Consider the following 22589-nt stretch of genomic DNA (forward strand, 5'->3'; position numbering starts at 1 on the left):
ACAAATTATCTTGATTAGTATTTGCATTGGAAATTCTCAGAAGCACTAGCCAGTTTGGGCAAAGGATCAATTTTGCAAAGTTTATTGCAACTGAAGTGCATTTTGGTCACGGAATGCCCGTCAAGAAAGAAGAAACAAAAGCAAGTAATTTAGCTGAAGACCACCAGACTTCCACCTTTATAAGGCTACTTTTTTGCTCCCTTTTGCCTAAGTCACTCTACAGATCAACTAAACAACAAAAAACCCTCAGTAACTGATGCGCTACTGTAGACTTAGTCCTCTAGAGATGGCATCCCCTGCCAGGCTATTTAATAAGATAATAGAAGCATTTAACAAGCAAGATTCTTAAATCCACAAACGTGATAAAGGAAGTCCCTCTCTCAACAGGGTTTGTCAGCTACTTAGCTGCAACATTTCAAATTGAGGCCTGGCAACAGCATTTGATTTCCAGGACAAGCACTGCTGTCTTATCACAAGTCCCGGTGCTTGCTATGAAAGCACAGCCACCAAAACATACTCCAGGTTTTTTTATTGCTTCTTCTAAAAGCAGAATATAAAGAATGAAAGAAAAGCATCATATTCCACATCACCTTAAACATAAAAGGAGGTCAGAAAGGAGAGTGCTAAACAGAACATGGTCCTATCCCTCTTATCTCCTGCAAAACATTTTGTGCTGGGGAAAGCATGGCATGGTCAAAGAATGGGCAGGAGGGGGAACAAAAAGGAAAAAAAGAAGTCTGCAGTGTTAAGTCAACCTCCTACCACAGTGCAAAGAAAAAGCATCTGCAATTGCTACTACATTCAGCAATGCTGTAAGAGATTTATAGTTTGCATTTCAGGTAGCAGCATGAGTAACCATAAAACAAGCCTGCATTTCATCAGCCCACCCAGAGACCGACCAGGGAATCTGCCAAGGAAGGCTGTCAAAAGCAAGAATCAATTTGCATAAGTTTAATTAAATGGCATACTTTCAAATGTCATGCAAATCAGCAGCACACAACACAAGAGAGATAGCAAATCTTGTTAAGGATGGAGAAAAGCAAACAGTAGGCTTGTTGTAGCTCAGCGGTTGTACTTATGCCCTAGAAGGGGCCTGGGATCTTTGCTCTGACACTGGGTTCTCAAGCACTGTATCTTAATAATGGAGTAATTTATGGAAGGCTTTCTTTGGCAAGACACATGAACCCACGCTTTTGAAAACCAACATAATTCTTAAAACTCTGGGGATGAAGATTCAAAGAATTTAGGTCAATGTTCTCACACCCAGGACTCCGATATCAAATTGTTTAAATACATGGCCCTTTTCCAAGAAAGCCTAAAGTCTAGTAACTACTATCACCCTGAGAAGCAACTTTACCCACTTACTTCCTCTTTACAAACACATCTATGTGAGTATTTTGAGATTTTTAGGTGCCTAGCCTAGCATTCTGGTTTGAAAACCTGGATCTAGAAAGATGGAAAATGCCTTACAGTCCAACAGGCCTGCATACAGGTCTCTGTAAAAATACAGCTCTATATGAACATAGAACGACTCACCTTATAAGCTTGCATGAGCATGTGGATGACTCCGGGGGCACCATGGCACCAGTGAACCAGTCTGTCAGTCTCATTGCTCAGCGACGATGGGTAATTCCCAGATCTGAATTTTTTATGACGCACATAGTCAATGCTTGGCTTCACCAGCTCTGCCAGGGTCTCCTGGTCCACATTTGCAATTGGCTAAAGAAAACATTAAAAAAATCCACCACCAAAACCATAAACAGAAGTAGTAACAAATTGTGTATCAATGCTTAATTCTAAAATCTATTTTCAAGTATCCTACATATGTGTCCTTGATCCAAATACTTTGAATCACTTCATACAGATTTAATTAATGTCTGCTTATAATACCCTCGTGAAGAGCATTTTTACAGCTACTGTAGAGACAAAGAAATTGGGGCACCAAGTTGTTACCTGTCTTACTGGAGGTGACACAGAAAGACTGGGGAAGAACTCAGAACAGAATATGGAGTTCAAGGCTCCCAGGCCTCCCTTTATACCTTAAAATGGAGATAACACTTACAGGAGAAAGATGGTTTTATAGCTACGTTGCTCAAAGTAAACAAAACACAAAGGGTTATGCATTTTGTTTTAAAAATAACTAATGTAGACAAACCTATTGTATTTCCCCATAAATGAAGAAGAGTGTATGTAGTGGCAGACCTAGCACAGGTGTATAAAGGTTAAAGTTTTCCATCATAAATAAAACTCCCTGAAGCTATGGGCTATAAATCTGCATTTCCAACTTCAGAAGCAACTACTTCTCCAGGCAGCTAAACAACTCTGTACTACAAACCCATCTCTAGACTGCTCACCTGAATTTTCATTCTCATTTCTTTTATTTAGTTTACATCCTTGTCAGAAGGAGAATATATCCATCAACCTGAATGCTCTTTGTAAGTAAATGTTTAGAAGTTGAGTATCTGTAGGGTCTGCAGTTGTCCTTTGTTGGCATTCCCTCCACTAGCAGCCCATTTTACAGTATTTGCATAACAGAGCTCTCTATTTTCACACAGCCTACCAGATTTCTGGAATTCCTGCAAGCTGTGGGAATAACTGCAAAAAACTGAGCCTACAGGAGCCTAATAACTGAGCTTGTTTTTTTTAAATAACTTGTCTTTGTTGCTGACTCGATGTCATACAATTTCACCGTTTCCCAGCAGCTCCAGCACATCTGCATTCAATAGGTGAACACACTGCTACAACTGACAGTCTTACAGCCAAATGAAAGAATACTTTCAATAGCTGTATTTTCAGTAACCTAAAAAACCCAAAAGCCTCTATTTCACCTCAGACAGGAAAGCTTTGCCAGACTTCTACCTACCAGGTCCCTCAAGCAAACTCCACCTCTGCACTTTTCTGAGTGGAACAGAAATCTTCAGGCTGCTAATAAGAAGTACACCTGAACACGTATCAGCTTATCATGAAGAACACCCTGGAGCTGATCAACCCTCACTCAAGACACTGACCTGTGGGGTGGGGGTTTCTGGGAAAAGCTTTGTTTCAGGGCTCTGATTTCATGCTGCACCCCGGCAACAGAAGGCAGAGCGGATGGGCACCAGCAATAAATGCCTTCAGTCTTGAGCTGTGCAAGGCAAGCCCAGCCCATCTGTCCTTGGGAGGTAAATCCAAGAAGAGCAGAGCTCTAGAGCTCTCTACAAACCTCCTCCCCTTGTGCCTCTCAGATCCAAGCTCTTTGCTCAAGCTGCTGAGGTTCCCAGCACCTACTTCCCACAGCAATGCCTTGCTAGCACTTCAGAATTCCCCCTCTACCTCCTGTATGAGTTATTTAACACTGCTGAGCTCTTACTCTTCCAGTAGCCTTTTCTAAATACACCCAGCAGTACATGTTTCCTCATAACAGTGTTGTACTGAAATGAAGATCAGTGACCTTCACATCTCAGGTGCTATGTTGGACAAACAACCACTCAACAAACCATATCTTGAATTCTTTTCTGAAAATACAGGAAAATTCTCCTCATTTGGTGTGGGAGGGATGGGGAAAGGACGGACTTCGATATGCCATCTTCTTCTGCAGTGGATGACTCAACCCTGCATGACTCACAATATTTAACGTACAGTGAAATGACAGTAATCTAATGCTGCATAAACAATGGCTTTGTGGCAATTCTTAAAAGCAGTAATTATACATAAATGAAAAGATATTTAAGATTTTAACATGTAGACAGAGTAGCTTCTGCTTAAACCAAAAAGCGCTGTGCAATTATTTCTGCTATCAGCCTTGAATAGTAAATGAAGGATGGAGCCTTTAAAGAGGCTTCTTTACAGGACGGGATGTTTCTCCGAAAATCTAGCAGGGAAAGAAAAATGGAAGCCAGAAAGATGAGGGAGCCAGAAAGGAGTGGACAACTTTCCTGAAGAAAGCAGGAAGTGAAGATAAGGGCACAGCAAATCAGAGCAGTCTGAGGCCCCAGTGAGATGGTCACTGCAGAAAATGGCTATAGTGATTTTAAGACATGCCCCCAGGGTAGCAGAGCAGTAGCCACTTCCACAGCAAAGTCAGCAGCTTTAGCCTGAGCTACTGGTGGAAGTGGTGTGAGCTAATCTGAAACAGATGGGGAGGAGTTACAGCATCTTTCGCAAATGAGGAACAGCTGAGCAGTGGCAACACCAAATACCAGCTCAGTTACTTTTGCAGTGAACATTTGTATGCAGTTTCAGGGTTTTGAGGACGTACAATCCTTCCACTTGCCTGAAGGAAAGTCATTCTGCATGAGCTGGTAAGAAAATTAACATTTACAAAGATGCACAGACTGGCAGAGCCCTTAAAAACCAGAAACAGATAACATACAAATTTTGCAGCTCTATGGCCATCTTCTATAATGAATCTTAAAGGCTCTTTTTTTCCAGATGCTACAACAGAAATAAGACATACAGGTCTGTTTTGAAAAACATCATAATCCTTTTGGAAAATCTCAGGGCAGCGGGGAATGGATTTAAGTGTGGGAAAGAGAAGGTATACAAAAGAGAGGAATATCACTCAGGACAACAGAAAGAAGAAAGCAGGAGTCATAAATGCATAAGGAACACCAGATGTTTGGGGGAGAGATAGAAGGGATAATGAAGAGGAAGAACATCTAAAGAATAAATGCACACTGAAGAGTAATGTGTCTTTTAAGGATGGCCTTCAAAAGCTTTAAGACAGTGGAGAAGAGAGGAAGGGCACGGAGGGCAGTACAGGAGGCACCAGCAGTGCACTCATTTAACAACAGCATAAAATTGATGAGTGAAGGATGGTAAGTGAATAACTAGCTGGTCTAACTGCAGACACCAGAAGAAGTAAGTATGAGGATGAGGGAAAGCACCTCACTGCCTCTAATGATGATAGGAAACTTCAGCTCCTGCAATGCCAGGGCTCTGAACCACAACTCCAGGGTTAATTCGCTCTAATGTGAGGATACCCGAGTCACAGTTTTTGTCTGCTACCAGGGCATCTCTGCACAGTTCTGTGCTGCAGAGTCTTAACTCCGAGTTGTGAGACCCTGCCCCAGCACAGCACTGCACATGCATGAAAGCTGAAGGTAAGATCTTCTGATGCAAAACAAGAAAGTGGTGTTTCAACCCAGCCCACAGAAGACACTCTTACCTGCATGAGCATGTAATAGATCCCAGCCACACCGTGGGCTGCTCCAACATATTGCTTCCTGTGCCACTGGTACAAAAGAGGGCAACGCTCTGTTTTCCGCTCCTCCTTCGAAAAATTTTTCCCCGATTCAATAATAGCATCTATTACCTAAGAAAGAGAACACACCCCTTGCTGTCTGTCCTGCTTGTTTTGATTCAGAGGTTTTGCTTTGTCATGACTAAACCACAGTAAAGAATAAGCCACAGTAAACAGTGAAGGGGCAGTAATATTGAAGTTGTTTGGATTTCAGAGTTGAGGCAGAAATGGAATTTTTCCTACATGATAAAATCACTTGTATTTCTAAGAATAGGAATTTATTATATAAATATTTCTAATCACTTTCTCCAGGCCTTCCTTCTCTGCTTCTGGTATCCACAGAACAGTCGTGTATCTTCCCCACACTGAATTCTCCTTCTTTTTCACTTAAACACTTCCACACTTCTGTCTTAGGATTTTTTATAATTTCTCACCCTTAAAATCTCCAAAACTAGTTACATATTAGATAGATTCCATGGCAGGCCCTGGACCCACCTGCACTGTCCTGTCTCAGTCCCAGCTGGGCAGCAGGGAAAGGGAGAAGAGATTGGAGGGATGGATAAAACTGAGTTCCCAGTTCTAGGTCCCTCTCCTCTCCAGTAACTCTCTCTTAATCCCTTGAATTATGCAAAGGAGTGATTCCAGTTCAACCTCACTGATGCTGTGGCACTAGAGAGAGAAAAGTATCTTACCTCTTTGATAACTGACTGTGGGACAGTGTCAGGACCAATTTCAGTATTCAGGTACAGCAAGGCGTATAGGTAACCTGCTCTGCCATAAAGCAGCTCGTCTGGAAGTTCAGCATCTGTGCTTACAACTGTCCTTTGGAGCTGTAACAGCCTGCATCAGACAAGGAAGGTGGGGAGAGAGAGCATCTTCTTTAGAGACCATACTGGGCTACGTATTGTACAAGCCATCAATCAAACCAAACCAGTGCTGAAGCCTCACCGCTTCCCTTCAGCCATCCCCAGTTCAGCTGGCTGCCAGGTTTCCTCACAGGAGCTCTGTGCCTGCCACCCCTCAGAGACAGGCAACTCTAGTCAGAGCCAGGTGAGTATTAGTGCAACTATCGGGTTTTTGTGGAGATAGAAAGAGATGTTGTATGGGTGCAGGGTCGGGGTTGGAGGAGGCTGGAAAGCTACTCCAACAAATAGGGAAACCTCCTGGAGTCTCTGGGAATTCCACCTAAATGAGGACCCCTAATTGTCGATGTGTAAGAGGGAAAAACCAAAACCCAGTACCACCATTCAGCACTCCCCCTCCCTGGACAACATGTTGTCTAAAATGTTTAGCAGCTCCATTTTGAAAAGCAGACTGCTATTATGTGCACATGTTGCCTTTAGCAGTTAAAAAACCACCTTGGGTTGGCCATTGCAACTCTCATTTGCTCCAAAGAGACTCCCTGCTATTACTCGACCAGCCTGCATCAGCACCGAGGTGGAGCAAAGATCTGTTTTGCTGCCCACTCCCTCCCTGTCTCTTCCTATCTTTTGTGATTAAATTGGCAATTAGATGAAATTGTGGAGATGATGACATTTTTAATTGGGAGAGGGGGAAAGACCATCTGGATTAAGATGAAATTCAATTTCCAGATCCCCCCAGCCACAATTACTTGACAGAAATGTTAGCATTAATATCATGCTGAAGCAAAACCACTGACCCCAATGGCTTGTTTATGCTGTCACTGCTTAATACCAGGGAAAAGTCAGTCACAAAACCAAGTTTTTTATTACCATTCCTTTCTTGGAACTATGCTTTGGCCTTAGAATTATTTTCTTTTAAACTGTCCACTGAAGTTTTATTATTCAAACTGTACAGCTGGACAGCTACAAGGTAAAAAGTTAAAAGTGCAATCATAGACTACATTTTGACATCTGTAACTTACTACTCAGCTGGTATCACGAATATATTTGTAAACAAAATACAAGAAAAGAAACAAATAGTCAAACTAACCTCCTCTTCAGTCCTCCCCCTAGAAATTACCTTGCAAGGAGAGGTGAGACTAAAAGACTTATTGCTAATCTTATTTTGATATACTCATGCTTCATGCCTTACAAGCACCACCAATGTCCTAGCTGCATCCAAAATGACATGCCAAAGTCATGGGCTAAAGGCAAAAAACCCCTCAAACCTACCACTCATTTCAAAACTAAAATATTCATTCAGGAACAGCAGCAAAGATTAATCAAACCAGGATTCTAGATTAGAACAAGACCAATTATATACCCAAACATAAAGCAGAAAGGAATAAGGCTAGTCTGCAAATTCTGGCAGGCTAAGGTATGCTGCTGGACTGCTAGCAGGTGAATTGCTGATGCCGAATGTGAACCCCACAGGGCTTCAGTGCTTCCAGCCCTCACTGGGACAGCAATCGGCTCCATACCAGCAAAGGGACAAGGAAACTCTACATCCAGATGGGATTTCTCAAGACATTTGTTACCTTTAGATTACTTTGGAAAGGGGCTGGAATATTTTCAGGCTACACTTCATATGCTCTGACCTAATTAAAGCCCTTGCCTTTGATGGTTCAGCAAATACCTCATCTTTCTTTTATTAATTCTTTGTTACAGATCAATCCAATGTACCATGTTTCTGTCTGGATGTTTCCAGATCCCTGTAGTGTACATGTTTTGTAATGAAACTACAGTTAAGACCCACTCTTTACAGGAACCATCACATACTGCACAAGCACTACATATTGCCGATGACAAGCGTGTGGCTTTTGTTAAATGTCACTTCAATGTGACAAAATCAAAACGTGCATGCACTACAGATATGCCCAGGACATCCTGTCTTTGCAGCTATAGAGGACTCAAGATAACCCACTAAATACAAATCAAGTGTAAGCCAGCTTTAATAAAGATAAAGGCTATTTTGTATTCTTCTACTGAAAATGTATCAGGGGAGAAAGTGTCTCCACCTTTTTAATCCTGTCCTCCAAAACTCCACTTGGTAATATTACTAAACCAGTGCTCTCTACTAATGAAAGGCATGACTTTTTCCACCATCAACCACTTACTTGGAAACACATTCTTTAGATTCACTGTCATTTTTCAGCTTGTGATAAACCACTGCACCTACTGCCAGTGGCCCAGCATCACCACAGAGGAAAGTAACTCTTCTGCCATTCAGATTGCGAAGGATTCTCTTCACATAATCAAGAGATCGCTGCAAATGGCTCTGGTTTTTTGTGACGCGGTACAGTTGCAGATATAAAAGGGCAATACCTGGAACAACCACATGAAAGAGAGAGTTTCACTTATTTTTCCCTTTAAGTATAACATACTACCCTCTTTAGAGCCTCTGAACCAGTAACTCAAATACAAATGTGTATTTGGGCAATTAAAACATGCCATTCAAAGGCCCTAGCCTATACAACGGCATCAGACCATCTATTTTGATTACATTTCAATTTAGATTGTGACAAAAATAAAAATAAATTTAAAAAATCACGCTGAAGCCCAATGGTAGACTCACAATTTGCAGAGAACGAAGAAAATTCATAACATAGGCACCACAGCTTGGTGAAGAAACCATTGAAGATTCAAAAGCTTGGGCTAACAAGCATGTATATGACCAAGTACACTGGCTGTACAATACTCATCTATTATATGCAAGAAGTAACTTATTTTCCATTTGATTTGTAAAAGGATCTTTTCATGATTTTTTTTATTCAGCCTTCCAAGTTCTTTATAACCCTTAAATGTATTTCACAACAAGATTATGAGCTTTGACAAATTAATCTGGTTTGTAAAAGCCAGAAAGCAAACATGTCCTCAGAGAACACTGGAAGGCAATATAAAGCTTCACTCCATTAAACTCATCAGGTAGTTTTACATTTAAAAAACCCCAAACCAAACCTTAAAAATAGCAACAATATAGACTGAAGAAAGTGAAACATGTAAGTGGATGTTTATTGGCCAATCGCAAGCATACCTGTGCAGAAGCAAAACATTCACCTCCAGATGGTACTGCAAATCCAACTCATTTCTGAACAGGGAGGGCAGCCTCCTGAGCCACAACTAAAGCCAAGTACACACAAGGCCCACTTAGCTCCATAGAGAGGCCACCTGAGGAGTACCAGAACAGCACCACAAGAGTGCTAGTACATCCTCAGATGTTCTCCGGACTGGCTTTGAACAGACATTTCTAGTTGAGTCCAAGAAGAGAGCTGCAGAGCTTGGTTGTCCAAGGAGAGAGCTGCAGAGCCCAATTCAGTGGCATGGGAACTTGTGGGCTTACTGGGATTTCTGTAACCCTTTTTTAGTTTGCAACAAATGTGTAGATATCTGGGCTTGATCAAAGGATGATCAAAAAAGTAGCCATAAGGCCCAGTTCATCCAGTCATTTCTTGTGCCATACCCTTAAAATGGCTGCTTCAAGATGTCTGGCACATACAAAGAATACTTGTATAAGCGAGATGGACTCTAACATGGGTCCTGTGACTGTTACGTGCCAACAGTACATGCTCCAAGATTTTTAAGATGCCAGTAAGATTTGTCTAGACTTGATACAAAACAAGCAGGGCAGTTGTTTTCAGCATTGCTTTTACCTTCTGATTTGCACACTAGCAAAATGCTGCAAGGAGCAAGTATCTGCACTATTTTAAAAGCCAAATCATTTAAATATTTTTATTCAAGGTCATTTCCATAGGAGCCTTGAACAAAGTTTACAACTTGGAATAGACACAGTTGGCAATCCTTCTACAGAACGGAAAAACCCCACTCTCATTAGACAGTTACTTGTTCACATAGCTTCTCATTTCAGCTAATGATGGCTGTGTTACTTTTAGCTTATGACTCATTTTAAGCAAGCTCTGGTTTATCAGCTGTAACTTCAGTTGTCAGTCATAGTGTCAGAATGCAGCTCTCCCCCCACCTCTGGAGATCTGCTGCACTCACTTAGCAGCCACTCACTTCAGACCTTGAAACCCATCTACCATTTAAGTCTGAGTTGTCTAAAACTTCCCCACCCATCCACCCACAGCACCATCTGTACTGAAACATCAAGAAGAAAGCAAAGAAATTTTACCCCTTCACTGCCATAATTAAGCCTGAGCATGGACAAAACCTGGAGTGTTTTTCCAAGCTGCTCCCCCTCACCACACAAAGATAAAAGAACCAATCTTCTCAGGGCACATTTCAAACATGCTGTGCTAGAGCGTAAGCGTGAGCTAGACAGAGCAGGAATAGAACATGCCATTGTAATAGCAAACTGGCACTTAAGAGGTCTAGACGGAAAAGCATTTTGGCAGCTTGAAGAGCAGTGGCCGCATCAGACTTGACAACTGCAGGCTCTGCCTAAGGGATGAGAAAGGCTCATTCACATCTGGACAGCATCAGTGATGTGATGCTAAATGAACAACTGTGCCTAGCAATAACCAGAGCTTGCACATGCCTGTTTATCTTCATGAACTTCACAACCTTGCAACCCCACCTCCATACTCCTCCCTCCTCAGATGCTCATTTTACCATTTGTGTGCAGACAGAACAAGCACAGTCAAACTATCCATATTCCAGATTTTAAGGCTCTAATCTCCTGGGGCACAGAACACCTCTCACCAGCCTACCTCCCCCCCCAGGGATTATAAAATGTTGTTACCATTAGACAACTGCTAACTAACAGTCAAACAGAAAAAGGTGAAAACAACTCATTTTAAGAAAACCTTAAAGAAGAAAGAGGTAGCTGAAAAAGCAGAAGCAGAAAATTCACTCCTCTTGCAAGACAGAGATATCCATATACAAAAGCCAATTATCTCTCTGTAACTTTGTCTGCTGAAGTCAATGGAAGTCATTCCAGACAGCAGAGACCAAGGGTCCAGAGTCAGAAGAAACCACCTCATACAAACACCTGTATCAGAGTATTTCTGCTGCTCCTATGAGAATATAAGAAGCTCCCCCTGTGAGTAAACCCAATTACACTATTTAACAAAACCCACTCAAATTCTAGCTTTCTCACCAGTCCAACCAGTATAGGCAGAGCAATCATGTGGATCTGCTGTCTTCAGCCCTTCCTCCATCTGTTGCAGAAGGTCCTTGATTTTTGCCTGGATCCGTTTTGAGAACCGAGCACTGACCTGAAAACAGGAGACAGGAGAAAGGGAGTGAGTCAGAAAAAGGAAAAACCCAAGAACCCAAACTGTCTGCTCCACTTACTCATTTGGGAAAAAAAAAACAAAAGAGCAACAACAAAAAAAACTACCAAACAAAAAATAACCAGGGAATAAATATTACATGCAGCAATCAGCAGTGTCACGCTGGTTCACCTTAAGTGTGTCCCATGTAATGCATTCTGATTACATATTAGAGTAAGTTGCTACTATCTACATTAGACAAAAAAATTATCTGGGGAGGCTTTCAAGTCACATGAGGAGTAGCTATGGACACTGACAGAATGTAATTATATGCTGCCTTTTAGGCTCTTAATACTGTAAGCAAACCTTCTCTGAGCTGAGTAGAAGGTGAACAGAAGCAAACAGAAAACAACCACCCAATGCCACTCCATGGGCGAGTACTCCACTCACTCCACTCTGGGTCCTGGTAGCAAGACCACATTATGGACGAACACAGCAGAGTGAACCTAATAGCCCCATGTTATAGCTGCTTGCTCTCATCACAAGGTCCCTGCACAACCTTCCTGGCACTGTGGAGCATGAAATAGCTAAAGGAAAATACATGCTCATATTTGTAGAGCAGGAAATAGCTAAAGGAAAATAAATGCTCATATTTGAGACAATCAAGTCAAAGACAAGCCATCTTTAATGATGTGCTTAATCACATCATCAATGATGCATTCACATTTTCTTCTTAAACCCAAGACTTTTTCGATGTCCCAGTTTGTGATCACCACATGGAGGTCGCCTAAATGCCCTTCTTCCTGATTCTTGCTCTCTCCCCAAAACAGTATTAGGACTGACATGCTTTATCATGAGAGGAAGTTGTTAAATGCAGCAACATATTAAAAGAACAACTACTTGAAAGAAAGAGCCAAAGAGGATGAGTAAAAGTAGCTCAGTAGTTTCAGTTCGTGCATGAAGGTGAAGATACAAATCTTTGATTTTACACATTGCTAGCTTTTACTTTTGACCAAGAAAAGTTTAAATATACCCTATGTATAAAATATAACAGAGGATACTTTACTCTTGCCAACATTTCTCTCTCATTAAGACACTGTATGGGAAGATACATCACTGATTACTCACTTAAGCCTATGGAAAGAGGAAACAGTCAATTCACTAGAACTTATTGCCCTATTAACTTCCACCCATAGAATATTCATGAAGTCCCTTCACAGGACTACTCCACATTTGAGTGGGAGCATCAGGAACAACAACCAAAAATTTTTTTTTCTTTTTTAATTAAACAGTATCACTTAATGAATCAGCTTTTACTATTAACACATTTATTTAAAACTATTTTATATATTTAAATAGAACTTCATGGCCAGATTTACTTATAGCACAATTTATCTACTGCAGAACTAAAGAAGAAGAAACGTAAAAACTCTTCCCTTCCTGGGCTATAGGAAAAGCTTTCTTATTATCAGATAATCACATCATCCTGACAAAATAGTGATGTATACAAAACTTGTGCCACCCAAAAGTATTTCCTGAATATGTTTTCCATCATCTACTGGAAGCCCCAGGCATACATCACTTGACACCCCTATCCTAGTTATCCAGGAGTAGCCAGAAGAGAAACCTTCTAGGAACATAGAAGCCAGCAGTTTCCCCACCTCCCAAATCAAGATCCACAATGCAGTGTCATCAGAAAACCAGCACAACACAATTTGGCAACTTGTCAGCTTACACTGACAGTAAGCTACTGTTTTCTGAACAGTACTTGATCTCCTTCCACCACCTCTTGCTTCCCCAGCCTGCTCCCAGATAGCAGCTGGAATAAATCAGATCAGTGAAGGCTTAGTTTGATGTTAAACATATCTGTATTTATGATATTTTTTTTTTTTACTGGAGAAGGAGAAATTAGCTCGTGAGGAAGTTAAGTTCTTGTCTGATTATGACACAGCCCAAAAGGGAAGGGTTCAGATCAATGATGGGTCTTGGATGCCACCATGCAACTAATTACTCAAAATACACCACACTTTGTACTCTTGTTCGGAGCAGAACTTCACATGAAGATCAGTGAATTCAAACATCCATTCAACAGATTCAGAAATCAAAAAGGTAACAGGAATTACACAAGTCCTCTGGCATACCAGAAGTCCCCAGGGTCAACGGTTCAAATCCATTTTATGATGGTGAGGTAGGAGAGGAAATTGTGCTTTTGTATCTCACACTGTACTCATGCATACCACTCTGGGAAGGAGCTACAGCCCCCTTAACCTTCTCCAGTAAACTCTAGAAATAGCAACCACAGTAAGCATCTGATGTCTACTTGGCCTTAATATGGCATTAAGCATCTTTTTGTTAGGAAACTGTACCATGCACATACAACATCCCCCCCACCATTTTGACTAGTCCAGTGAAGTCTCAACACAAAGCAAAACCTTTCCCAAGGGCAGGACTTCCCTTTCAAAAGACAGCTATGCCAGTGCTAAGGCATATGGTCAAACAGCGTGAGGATATCCACACCAATGATTCAGGCACAGCACTTGGCTTATCTGACAAGAGTGAACTAAGCTTTCAGGCTCCCCGTTTATTTACCTACTGCACATCACAATCAGGATGTTTATCTCTTTGTTCTGACAATACACCTGCTGTTACCAAATCAGGATATTTTTTATCACACACCAGATCAAATTACTTAGAGGCGGGAGGGGAGGACCAGGACATCAGGACACCTGGGTTCTGCTTTGAAACCTTGGTCCCATACAAATAATTTAGATCAGGTTGGCATATCCCTCTCTCTAAAATGGTATCTTACTTCTCTTGTTTCAGTGTTTGGAAAAGCACAGATGAAAGAATTTTTAAATAATAATAATAATTATTATTATTATAATTATCTATCAGCCCCCAAAAAAGTGACTCCCAAATTTATGCCAGAGTGAGTGGCAACAATTTTCCCCAGCTACCTACTCCTCCACCACTCTTTTTTTTTTTTTTTTTTTTTTTTTTTGGTTGCTCTGAAGCTTTAACAACCGAGCACTGTCACTGTTCATTTGATAAGATTCTACTATAAACTTATAAAAGATGTTTACATGCACTAGAATAAATTAATTACATAAAGAAATGAATGTTGAAAGGTGGCTTTAGAAGATTTATAAACCTCCTTCAATGAATCTTATGGCAGCATTACAGCTGAGCATAAACCACGCTAATTCGTGTTGAGTGCAGATTGATTCTCAAGAGAAGCATATTCATTTCATGAGGATGATTCCAGCTGGCATTCAGCCTTTTCTGCAGGTAACTCTTGTTATTCCTGTAGGGACAAACAAAAAATGAGAGGCCTGACCTCTGATATCCAGTATTGCATTTACTCCTGGTTCACAACAGCCTGGCTGATAACAGGAGCTGAAGAATACCTTGAACTAGAAAAGGCTCTCTCCAGGAATTCAAGTGCTGCATTACTCCTCTGCTGCTGCAGGAAGAACAACCACTACCACCCTAAACACTGCTCAAGTTTTACATCAGCAAAACAGAGAAAATGAAAGGTCATTCCCCATTATACCCAACAGTACCCCACGCCATATTATGGTAATAAGAAAGGCTCATTATCACCATGAAACAGAAGTAGTGCAGAAAAATACAAATATGTTGGTTTCACAAATTGCTTTCTGATTTATTTAAACCATATCACTTTTTCCATTGCAGTGAGGCAGTATGCAAAGCTACATCCCAATCCAAAGCCTTTTAAAGCCAACAAAAATGTAGAGTGTAAGAATATATAAAATAATCACTCCCCTCTGGCACTAATGACATGGTATCCAAATTATGCTGTCCTTGTCAGCAACACGTGCATCCCCTATCTTCTTTCATTTCTAGAGTTCCTAAAAAGGCTTTAAATCATCTTTTTATGTAAACCCAGCCCTAAAACTACACACATATATTACAAAAAATACACCATGATGCAAATAACACTTTCCTAAAAGAAACACACATTTCACTTGCAGCTGATATTACAGTAATGTACTGATTCTTACTGACCTACCTCTGCATTACAGCCATATCCAGCTTTACAGCCATGGCTTTAAAACAAACCAGCACCAAGAGCAGATGAAGAAGCTGCTATGTATGTATTCTCTATCATGCTTTCGGGTAGGTAAGAGAAGCCTGTAACTTAAAAGTCTTGCATGCATATTTGGACCAGGTATCATAGTGCTTACATAAGTCTGACAATGCATCCATGAGGCCTCATGGTACTCCTTTTGTGGTTAGAAGGAATACTCTGGTTTGACAGACACACAGTGAGTTATCTTATTTGCCTTTATCAAAGGGATTTAGATACCGAGGTGTTTTTCAAAAACACCTCTCAGTATTTATTTGCATCATGACACACCTATGCCAAGTAACTTGGCAGGACAATGGAGACCAGAGCTCAGCTTCTTGACACGTTTTCAACCTACCAGTCTTTCTTGCTACCACCAAAACAACTGTCTTGCTATTAACCCTGTTTTGCTATTGATCTTGTTTTTCTTCATCAGCTTCTGGGGAACTGATGCTATGTGCAAAACCGGACTGAAGAAGGAAGCTATTGATTCTGCAAGAAGCAGCATGGAGATGGCCTAAATGCACAGTGCTAACTACAAGTTTGCATTATACTGTGCATTCCCCTGGCACCTCAAATTGCACCAGGGCAGGGTTAGACTGGCTGTTAGGAAGCATTTCTTCGCAGAAAGGTTTGTTGGGCATTGGAATGGGCTGCCCAGGGCAGGGGTGGAGTCCCCATCCCTGGAGGGGTGACCCATCGCTGAGGGATCTGGTGGAGTTGGGAAGGGTCAGGGTGAGGTTCATGGTTGGACTAGGTGATCTTCAAGGTCTTTTCCGACTGAGATCATTCTGTGTTACACTTTTATTTCACCTCATCTCAGTTCGAATCAGGTTAAGAAGAGATATTTCAGAGAAACACAGCTTCATTGTTGGTGATGTGCAGAACAGGAGACCTAACACGGCACTGGGTTTTCTTTTGGCCAAAGTGTGTTTTGCAGAGAAGAAAATACAGCTCAAGTTGGCACTGCAGCAAGGACTCACTTAAAAAACAGACTTGCATAGAAGACTCCATGAGGGACATGACAGACGCTGGTAAGGGAGAATGGGGTGGGGGCCGACTCACAGCTCTACTGAAACGAGAAATCCTGGCCATACTGAAATCATTGGGAACTTTGCCACTGACTGTAAGGGAGCCAGGTTTCACACTTGTGCTTTGGAGCACGGATATATTGAAGCAGGATGAGGTCTCATGCTCACCTCCACAGAGCTCCTGCAAGAGCAGACCAGAAGGAAAGGCAGTATGATCCCACATGCAGAATCTAGCAAGGTCAGCTGGAAAGCGACATGCCATTTTCTACAGAAAAACAAGTTTTACTTTGTTTTTATCAAAATCAAAAGTCTGTTACAGCTCCAAGAACAGCTTTTTTTTCTTCTTTGAAAATACCAGACACTAAGAAAACTCATCCCCCAGCCTCTGGAACAGTTAAACACTTCTCTCTGCTACTACTCAGTTATGTCCTTCCAGAAATGAATGCCAGTTCTGCAAAACCACATACTTAATAAATGATTTGAAACACTGCTGTCTGTAGAACACATTGCACTGGTTTTCAGTGATCTGGCACCTAATGCTGTACATGTGAAGGTGGGGAAAAAAAGAAAAAAAAAAAAGGAGACAGAAAAATCAATAGCTGTAGGCAAACTACTACACTGCTACAAATGCCAATTTAAGAATAGGCTTTAAATGCAGGCATCACCCTAAGTCAGAGGAGATGAGGGCGTGAAAAACATAATTAAAAGGCAATCTATTCAAGTTACAGAAAGAATTGTTTGAAGCATGTAAGAAATAATGAGACTGCCTCTAATGCATTTGTGTATAAACGAAGCTATTTGTCCCACTGGTAATTAGGCTGCAAAAAAACAAAGCCTAAAGATTTAGATCATCATAAAGAGTCACCAAAAAGCTTCAAATTATTGGTAAAAAAAATAAACATGATTAATAAGACTCCAAGGAACATCATCCTGTATTTTGGGAAAGGAAGGCTGATAAGGCAAAAGAGCAATGCTGACAATCACTGGTCCTCCTGGTAACCTAACACCAGCATGCCACTTCTTGAAAACTAAGAAAATAGAAGTCTGTTGTGAGCATAATTTAAAGTCACTCACTACACAGACGTCTTCACCCCAGCTGGGGCATTCTGAGGCAGTTCAGAAGTTGTAAAAAAAGCTAAAACTCTACCAATACTTTCTAAATTATTTTGACACATACTGAACTTGACAGCATATCAGTGTTGTGCAGTTAGACTCCTATATAATTTACTTTCACCAGAAAATGAGTACCTGTTATTGCACTTGCCCACACAACTAGCCAGAGTGACAACTTGCTAACACAGGTCTGCAAGATGAAACTAGAATCTGACGAAGAGTGCGTGGATGAGAGAGAATTTAATCAGAACTTGGGTTTTGAGTAAAAAAAAAAAAATCTTCATTCAGAACTGGTTGACTAAAACAAAACAGGCTTAACCATGTGGTTAAAAGTGTTGTCCGAACAAAAGGAGAGGCTTTCAATACAAAAGCATCAGAAAAGTGCTAAGTGGCATTTGATGCTGATGTGGCTGTAGGAAACAAGCAGCAGTTCTTCCTCTCAGGCTAGGTACACCAACTGTCGTGAGTTAGTAATGGACAATAAAGTATAAGAAACAGATTCTCAGACCCAATTTTGACTAAGACTCGTGAAAAGCAAACCAAACTTTCCTTCAACAGAAACAGGATTTGCAGTACTCGGAATCCTCTATGAAAATACCACGCACCTGAGATGGGGTGCCACAAACAGCCAAAAAAATCTCAAGAAACGCAGCTACACCATCCCACATCTCCAGAAGAAAAAGTGGGAAAAAATATGTACTGGCTCTGGGGGTTCAATTTTGCCTCCAGTGCAATGAGTGGTATGATTCCCACTGGTCTACGTGGTTGCAGAATCAGTCCCAGAACAGAGAGAACTTGCTGCTCTCAGTGAGACAATTAAAATGACCAGTGAGACAACCCGACAAATACTGCAGGGAGGAGAATGAAGAGTGAGGCAATGACAAAAAAAAATGTTATATATGGGGTTTTTTAATTTATTTTGAAGAAGGAGAAAGAATGGAAGGCCACATAAAGGAATTATCGGGAGATTTAGAAAGCACCAGGAAACCAAACTGCTACATCACCCCAAAGATAATCTAAGTAATTATTCTGTATGGCCATTAAGTGATAATCTTTGCCAATAAGCATCATTGGTTTTAAAACAGGTTCCCTATAAGAAGCCCCCTACAAAGCCTAATTAAGCACATTGAGTATTGCCGGAACACACCACCTTTTACTAATACTCTTAAAACATTATGCCAAGTCAGAAGAAACTTACCAAGAAAGAACTGGCTTGAAAAAGAAGTTACTGTTTGGGCATCCTAGTGACCTATCCATGAAGTTTGAATCCAATTTTCGTGCTGTCAAAAGACTACCCTGTGATTCCACTGCAAATCTGGACAATGTTAAATTGAGGGCTGAGATTTGTTAATATCTTGATGCCAAGGATGCTTTTCTTGCACACACACACAAAATCCACATCAGGTTGCCTAGGCATGGGGTTGCTTCCACCTTCCCCTGGACGAGCAGGTAGTATCAGCCTGCCTTTAGTTCCCAAGTCACTGGCCCATAGGTGGTGTGAAGGTGGCTCCTAAATCACACCCAGCTTCGCTACGGATGCAGCCACAGCGGTGGCTCTGAGGACGGTGGCAATCTGGGTTGGTACTGGTGGGTCACCCACAGAGCTGGGTCCTTGAGCAAGCCATCACCACCCCTTCCCAGCAAGCTCTCCTCACCCTTCCCCTTCCCAGGAAATCCATTACAGCTTCGCAGCTCTCTACCACACGAAGGTTTTGATAAACAGATTCTGAGCCACGACAACTGGCTGCCCCAGCTTTCTGCAAGCCTGATGCAGACCTGCCCGTTCTCGGTCCCACAGCTAACGGGCAACACACCACCAACAGGTCTGGACATTAATTGCAGCTATCGGTTGCCTCTGCTGCAGTCAGGTGGGGAAGCAAAGCAAGGTACTGCTCAGACAGTTAGTTGTCGGTTCCCAACTGCACAGGCCCATAGCCTGATACCACCACATTTAAGAATAGATGAGTTTATAACTAGAGTTGCCTATACAATTCATGGGAAACTATCAGAAGAACATCTTCTTTTCAAATTTTAACACCTTTCTCAATAAACAATTACAGTGAATTAAAAATTCAATTAAACTTAACAGAAAAACTGATTTTCTCATGAACTAGGGAATATGTTCTCAGTCTATAGCTGCCTATTCATTTCTCTGCCTCCCTGACCACTTACATTTGCATTCTGAAAACTTCTGGAACACTTTGAGATAACATCTGTAGGTACTTCCTTAGGCTAAGGTATCCTAAAGTATGTGGGATCCACATCAAAAGGAAAAGGGCTACAAGATATATATTTAATTGACAGATTTGTCATTTTTTTAAACAAAGGCTTACATTTAAAATGTTTCTTATTAATCTATAATTAATGCTGTCTGATTAATTATTACCTTCAGCTTTCTCAGACAAGTTACAGAAGCAATTCAAGTCCACGACACTTTCACAGTGAAGAAATCTAGTCAAAAAAAGGTGAATTTCAACTACATGAGCAGAGCCCACCTAGACAACTGCAGTGTTTACTGTGACTATTTTTGAGAAAGCAAATCAGCAGCCCCAAACTTATGTTTTTCTCTTCTCCTGCCCCCATACCTTCTAGCTTCCTGAACACATACAAACACATTCTTCCATGTGCAGCACTTCGCCGCAACTGTCTCACATTTTGGACAATGACTTGAAGAGCTTCTTGTCCTTTTATCAGCCGGAAGAATTTTAGATGGCAATCCTGGCAGCTTATGAAATCAAATGGAGGGATTAATAATGCATCGCCTTCCATGACAACGGCAGAGCCCCGCATACCTCTAGCTGTCATTACGTGAGTCACTCTGCTCACTGTTCCACGCAGCAGCAGATGGGAGGAAGAAATAATGCACTGCACTGAGGGCTTCTGAAAGGTGCTCTCATTTTTAGGAAACTTGTGCTACTGTGTACAGTGGGTTAAAGAACAGACTTCCTAACCTATGTAAACGCTTTTGTCGTCACCAGGGCTTTAGGCAGGCAAAGACATTTCTCTGACTGGACTGAAGCATGTAAAATGCAAAAAAAAAAACCTCCACCCAAACCACAAACAACAACAAAAGCACCCCAGAATAGTAGTCATGAAGTCTCATAAAAGTCAGCATTGTACTAGGATTGACAATATGCAAATGCTGCATATAAATACATAAATATACTCATATCTATGTTCTAGCTCAAAAATATGTAGGACAATTCCTCAGATTTTGCAGATGCAGAAAGAAAAGAAAACGTACACTCACAGCTGCCTTCTCCTATAAAATGCACACAGTTAAAAAAATTCAAAGATCACTGAAAGTTGCTGTAGTTACATCGCTTTAACACGGCACAGAAGATGACTGTTTTCCAGAGTGGCTTCATACTTTTCAACATAACAAGGCTTAGACACCACCTTTTATCAAATACATCTCAAAGATATTTTCTAAACAAAGCTGCAGAAATAGCTGCCAACTGCCACACTGTAACAAGGAATGTCATCCACCACTGATGCTGGGAAAAAAACACTGTAAAACAGCAGAATCATCTACAGCAGAGCAGAACAGACATTCCTAGTGTGAATACAGGACTAGAAATTCTTGACTAACTCATTGCAGCTCTGCCACACAACAATGTCTCTGTATTTGGATTCATCCAGGAATTAAATCAGAGTTGCAATACAGCTAGTATTCTCTAAAATAATATTTTAGTAGTCAACCTACATCAGCACAGTAAATGAAGGCTTATATTCTCTTTAAAAAGATGAAGTGTGGGATCTAAAGCAGGTACATAAGGCTGACTGGCCTACAGAAGGCCTTAGAAAAAATTTCTTGGTATGTTTTTTACCAATTTAAACAATATATAGCTATAACTGTTCTGCCATCTCCTCTCTGCCTCCATACTTCAACTCATAGTACTTGGATGTTTTTTATATACTGAACCAGATACAAAGAATAAAGGAGTCAGTTCTCTTCCACAAAGAAAAAAGAAATTGGTTTACTAGCACCTGAGTATATTATCAGGGCTTTTTGTAAAAGCAAAGCAGATTCCACTTTCAAACCTACCCTTGCTTTTTAACCCTTTTCAAGTGCCAAGTTCTGCTTTTGACAGCTGCAAGTAGCAGTAAGACACCCATGCCCCAAAGTATTCCCTTCTGTGCATGCTGCTGAGCCACACACAACTTCATAAAGCTCAGCTGCAACAACTCAGTGAAACCTTTCATGGTCTCGGACTGATGGTGAGCTGATGCTGTGCCGCTCCTTCTTACGATGTGCAGGAAGAAGTCACTTCTCCCACCGCTCAGCGCCACCATTCTCGTCCCACCCTATCAGTGAGCCAAAGCAATTCCTTATTGCCACAAGCAGAAAAACACAGGGCTGAGATTACAGGCTCTCCTTTATTTACCCCAGTGGGCAGGCGAGTGAGTTAGCAAAGTTAGCTTCCCACCCAGCACATTGGTGCTTCTAGCATCGTCACCAGGCAGTGTGTTTCACCCAAAAGATGACAAAGCAGCACAGTATTGAAAGATGGAGCTGCTCAGGGGCTAAAATGACAGCAGGTCATTTTAATATGGTATTCCTTTTAATTCTGGTATTCCTTCCGCAGCTTAAGACAGCTTGTGTGGTAACAGGCCAGAGCAACTTCTGTGCTTTAAAGCCTCAAACGCACACAGCTCCCCAACCAGCTGCGTGTGGTGTCGAGGGAAGCGGAGCAGGAATATCGCAAACCTCATGCGACCAGCGCCACCGGACAGACCTTCCGCTGGCCCGATGGGGCTGTCCGGTGCCCGTCGTGATATGTACGACGTGGTAAATGTACGACAGCAAGCACATGCCTTGGAGAGCACAGTCCGGCATCACCTAAAGCCCGAGTGTTGCCGTCACCTGAGGGGAAACTCGTCCTTTCTAGATGCGCCCTCATCCTTTCCCCTCGAAACCCGGGCAACTTCGGAGCGCTGTGCAGAACCCCCCCAGCAACCGCACCGCGGGCAGCGCTACCCCGGGCCCGGCGCCGCGTTCATTCGCATTCAAGGCGGGGAAATAAACCCCCGCGGGCAGCCGCGGTGCCGACACCACGC

General features: G+C 41.7%; 1 protein-coding gene across 1 annotated transcript in view; it reads right to left on the reverse strand.

Moving 5' to 3' along the window:
* The window catches only part of LANCL2 (LanC like 2), a 31895-nt gene extending 9527 nt beyond the window's left edge, over window positions 1-22368 (reverse strand). The window contains exons 1-7 of the mRNA XM_026843810.1: window positions 22268-22368; window positions 16584-16680; window positions 11180-11297; window positions 8241-8448; window positions 5914-6061; window positions 5147-5293; window positions 1537-1719 (exon numbers count right to left, since the gene is read on the reverse strand). Of these exons, the coding sequence (XP_026699611.1) occupies window positions 1537-1719; window positions 5147-5293; window positions 5914-6061; window positions 8241-8448; window positions 11180-11297; window positions 16584-16680; window positions 22268-22368 (1002 nt within the window). The remainder of the gene's footprint in view (window positions 1-1536; window positions 1720-5146; window positions 5294-5913; window positions 6062-8240; window positions 8449-11179; window positions 11298-16583; window positions 16681-22267) is intronic.
* Between the last annotated feature and the right edge of the window lie 221 nt (window positions 22369-22589).

The sequence above is a fragment of the Athene cunicularia genome (assembly GCF_003259725.1).
Source record: "Athene cunicularia isolate RWA chromosome 2 unlocalized genomic scaffold, athCun1 chr2_part2, whole genome shotgun sequence".
In the NCBI taxonomy this organism is placed as follows: Eukaryota; Metazoa; Chordata; class Aves; order Strigiformes; family Strigidae; genus Athene; species Athene cunicularia.